The 5,087-nt window shown below is 43.8% G+C and overlaps 1 protein-coding gene across 1 annotated transcript in view; it reads left to right on the top strand.

Moving 5' to 3' along the window:
- The first annotated feature begins 2,932 nt into the window (after positions 1-2,932).
- vwa5b2 (von Willebrand factor A domain containing 5B2) overlaps positions 2,933-5,087 on the top strand; it is a 19,718-nt gene continuing 17,563 nt past the window's right edge. The window contains exons 1-2 of the mRNA XM_030775616.1: positions 2,933-3,071; positions 3,903-4,121. Of these exons, the coding sequence (XP_030631476.1) occupies positions 2,933-3,071; positions 3,903-4,121 (358 nt within the window). The remainder of the gene's footprint in view (positions 3,072-3,902; positions 4,122-5,087) is intronic.

The following is a 5,087-nucleotide window of genomic DNA, read 5'->3' as shown; positions in this document are numbered from 1 at the left end:
AGAAAAGCAAATGCATCGTAAATGAAAGGACTGGGTGACTACTAGTGATCTAGCAGTCTTGTTGTTATCTAAACAGTCTTTATGAATATAATGTGTCCAACTCTTCAAAGTCATTTAAACTGCTAACTGAACGCGCAGAGCTTGCGCCTCAGTGAGGTGTAAGGGCAGAATGGAGATCGGCCAATAACGCTTTTTATTGTGTGAGAACCGGTCGCTTTTTGCCCGGTCAGAGGTGTTTCTGAGTAAATGAATCAGAGAAGGGACAGTTGGTCACACTGACATGGTGCTGATCACAGATCAGTCTCAAAAACATGTTTACAGAATAGTTCAACATCTATGCTGTCCTCCTTCTCTCTCTCTCTCTCTCTCTCTCTCTCTGTCTTTCTGTATGTTTGTGTATGGGATGGTGAGTAGGTGGTTTGTGTTAGAGTTGGTCATCTCAAATCGCACTGAGTCACACTGAGAAACTTCTGGAAGGTTTTTTATTTTTTCCTCATGACCCGTTAAATTCTCAGCGCTGCAATGCTGACTGAGTAACACATGCCACCAATGGCTCAAACTTCAAAAAAATTTAAAACTTTAAAGTTTCGATAACATAAAACATTTTAAGGTTATCTTAAGAAACACAGGTTATCTTAAGAAACATAAAACATTTTAAGGTTATCCAAAGAAAGATCTGGAAACATACTTTGGACTGAAAGAGAGAGAGAGAGAGAGACTAAAATGCCCAGAGGACAAGTGCATGCCGTCTTCATGATCTTACAAAGTCTTTTAATTCGCATGTGGGCTTTACTATAATATAATACACTTGACGCATTGCAGTTTAGAACGCGTTTGGAGTATATTTACTGCCAGAAGTCAAATATCTGTGGAATCAACCGCATGCACTAGCTGATTCATTTTACAGTTGTGTATCAGCAGTTCAAGGGGAAGAAAAACACATTATTCATTCACAAAACATTGTTTGCATTCACAAAGCCAGATTGTTTGACATGCACTAAATTATATGGACCATTTAATTATTTGATGACTTGCTGCTTCTCGATGTACCAGCTAGTTTCATTCGTTCTGTGGTCATAGCCGCTGAGACATGAAGAGGAAGTGAGGTCACAGCAGGTGATACCCAGGGACAGAGGGACGACAAACACTCGTTTCCCTCCATTTCTGTTTGGACAGCATTAATCACACATTCACTGAACTGGAGCTAAACTAGCAGCTAACATTTACACGGCTACTGCACTGTAAATCGCCCATCCCTCTGTCACAAGACTCATTATTATCACTGTAAATCTCTACCATAAGTCTGACTGTCACATATCAACTGTCCCTCTACCATAAGTCTGACTGTCACACATCAACTGTCTCTCTACCATAAGTCTGACTGTCACACATCAACTGTCTCTCTACCATAAGTCTGACTGTCACATATCAACTGTCTCTCTACCATAAGTCTCACTGTCACATATCAACTGTCTCTCTACCATAAGTCTGACTGTCACACATCAACTGTCTCTCTACCATAAGTCTGACTATCACACATCAACTGTCTCTCTACCATAAGTCTGACTGTCACACATGAACTGTCTCTCTACCATAAGTCTGACTATCACACATCAACTGTCTCTCTACCATAAGTCTGACTATCATACATCAACTGTCTCTCTACCATAAGTCTCACTGTCACATATCAACTGTCTCTCTACCATAAGTCTGACTGTCACACATGAACTGTCTCTCTACCATAAGTCTCACTGTCACATATCAACTGTCTCTCTACCATAAGTCTGACTATCATACATCAACTGTCTTGCTACCCTGAGTCTCATTACCGCTCTAAATCAAATGTTGCTCAGTCAAAAGTCTGTCGCACATGAACTGTACCTCTACCATAAGTCTGATTCTCACATATCAGTTATGCATGGTTGACTTCACAAATATTGTTGCTTGCATTTGTCTTTAAAGATCTCGATTTCCGATACAAGATACGATTTCTGAACTCAACAGTAAATGTAAAAATGAAGAAGAGAAAACACAGCACAGCGTACGAAGACAGATTTGAGATAAGTCCAGCACATGCTACCGTGTCACGTAGCTGTTAAAATCTCTAATATGATACGGACGCACAGTCAGAAGAACATCTCAGATGCAAAGATAAACAGCCTGAGGAGAAGGCGCTGGGCTTTTGCTCCATCACCACCACCTGTGTGTTGACAAAGCAGCATGTTAAAGAGGATGGACAGCCTCTGGGCTGTTTGGCCGAGCATTAAACCGGCCACTTACAGGCGCGGCTGTGCTCCTGTACTGTTGACTGCTGGGTTAATGATTGACATCGGTTTTAACAGCGCCCACCGCGGCTCCAGCCGGTTGCCCGGCAGCAGAACATGGCGAATCGCTTGGTTACCGAAATGTCAGGGACCCGGTTGTAAAATAAATAAACAAATAAACAGGAGAAACACAGAGAAGGGAATCTGGTGAGTATTCTGAGAAGCGCGGCGGTGCCCGTCAGACGCGAGCGACACAGAGAAGAACAGGTGAGAGCGCTTCAGGGACTATTTTAAAGGGTTTCTGAGTGTTATGATACAGGACAAACATCCTATGTGCTAAAAAAAAGAAAAATATTAACTGAAAAAATGACTCCTGCACTTGGATACAGGCTGAAGATGTTTCCCAATATATGGCAGATACAACAACAACAACAATACTACCACTACTAATACAACTACTACTGACAATAATAATAATAATAATAATAATAATAACAATAATAATTTTACATTTGAACCTTGCAAAGAAGATAAAGACAAGCATTTAAATAGTCATGATAAATACATATTGTTCAAGTACATTAATTCAGAATGTCTGTTCTTTCTTTCTTTCTCTGTGCCCCATTAGTCCATTCCCTCCATCCTCCGTGCTTTGAGTTGGTGGCAGAATGCCAGGCTTGAGAAGTCGTGCCACGTGGGCACCACTGCTCCTGAAGTCGTCCAGCATCAGGTCCTGTGCCAACGGCTGTTCTCTTGGCATCACAGCACATCTCACCTATGCCAACACTGAGGCCGAACCAGTGGAGGGTGAGGTCTCCTCCTCCACTTTACTCACCGTTTACAACATGGCTTAATACTCATTCAGGGAGAAAATATATATAAAACGACCATTCTTTTCTGTTAATGTCATATAAAACAACAGGTATGTAGTGTTCCAGGGCTGCCACAACCAGTTTAAGGTATGAGAGAGGGTAAAACTACGACACAACCTTTAGTCCCTGTATCTTCTGCTTCAGTGAGGAGATCTCCTGTGTCAGAGATCCAAGCACAGTTATCAGATCCAGCACAGCGCCCCCTGGTGCCTTGGGAGTGAAGTGCTTTACTCAAGGGAACTTCAGCAGCGTTGGGAAACTTCAAACTAGTCCGCAGAACATAATTAATTTTTCAATCCTGTCAAGAAGCGAGCTCACAAAACCTGGTCCCTCAAATAAGTTCTTCCAGTAAAGGACGGGCGTTGAGAGAGTATAACTAAAATTCAGCATCATCATAATCAGACAATAGCATTACACACCGTGTTACAGAATCTACAGGAAGTGATGTCGGATGAAACTGAGCCAAAGTTAGGGGAGCAGTCAGAAAACCAGAGAGCATCTTCATCCTGGTTTGTTTAGGAATCTTGAAGCATGTTGCATTAATATCGCTAAAGATTCCCTCTCCCTTGCATTCACTGAAAACAACACACAAACGTGCAGACAATATCAAAGTAAAGTAAACCTCTCTCAAGGAGTCAAAGAGACACATCACTCACACAAGGACAACATCCCATTCCTCATTAATTGTGTGTATGTGTGTTTGTTTGTATGTGTGTGTCTGTGGTCTGTGTGTGTGTGTGTGTGTCACTGCCTGTTCTCTGAGCAGGTGTCTTTGTGTACCCTCTGGAGGAGAAGGAGGTGGTGGTTGGTTTTGAGGCGGTGGTCTCAGGTCGGCTGGTCAGCGTGCAGATCCAGAGTCGTGGGAAACTGGAGGACTGCTGTCTGGACTGCTGCCCGGGCTCGCTGCTCGATGCCCAGTGTGGGAACGGCAAAGACTGGTGCTGCTGCAGAAACGCTGGAGGTCTGGACATGCAGTGCTCCAACGGTGAGTGCAGACCATCGAGGTTTGACCAGAGAGAGGGTCGGTGTCGTGTGAAAACAGGACACATACAGTCCAGTCAGGGACATAGGTAGATCTGAATTATTCCTTAAAAGAACTCTGGCTGACATCTGTGAGTCCAGAGGTCTGAAGCGTAATGGAGAGTGACCAAACCCCTGAAAATTCTGACCCTGCATCTCTCTGGGCTTTTCCATAATCTTTATAAATACAGCTGTGTGGATTTAGTGGAGCTGATCTGAGACGTTCGATACACATGGGCAGAGGTCAGAGACCATAGGCTGAACTGTTTGGGTTTTATCCTCCTCACTAAACAATTCCATCAATCAATCAATCAATCAATCAATCAGTCAATCAATTACCATGTCAACATTTCAATCGTTTAAACCAACAGATTTTAGAAAGATTTTTAGAAAGATTCCATAGCTGCTACACGCTCAGGAATGGATTTAAAACAGCTCCCGTAATATGATTTCAGTCATTAGCGTACAGTCTTTGGAAATTCATCTCTGTGAAACACAAGCACGCGCACCACTCATTTCATTACAGAGATGTAAAATGGGAACTGCCTGGACCCGTTAGCGAGCGTGTTAGAGAGCGTGATGTATCGCGACAGGTCGGAATGCCCACGCAGAGGCCTGCTCCTAACGCCCGCCCTTAAATCACTCTGACAGTTACTGAACACCGGTCGGCGTAATCCGTTTACGCACAGCGCCGTGTTACGCGGTCTTCGCTTGTCCGCGAGATAGAACGTCTCCTCCGTGGCAACTCTCTGTGCATCCAGCTCCCATCCCAACCCAGAGAGTTCAGTTCACCATGTGCCGTCTGTGCTTTGGAATCCGTAGTCAATTCCTGTTGTAAGACAAAACGATGGCGGATCTGTTCCTGTATCAGATTTGGCGTGCTCTTGTGTCCTGGCCGCTCCGTGCTCCTTTCGGGCAGTGCTTTTCGGGG

This window comes from Chanos chanos, chromosome 5, assembly GCF_902362185.1.
Source record: "Chanos chanos chromosome 5, fChaCha1.1, whole genome shotgun sequence".
NCBI classification, from domain to species: Eukaryota; Metazoa; Chordata; class Actinopteri; order Gonorynchiformes; family Chanidae; genus Chanos; species Chanos chanos.
The sequence above is the reverse complement of the archived record's forward strand: the minus strand, read 5'-3'. Positions and strand labels throughout refer to the sequence as shown.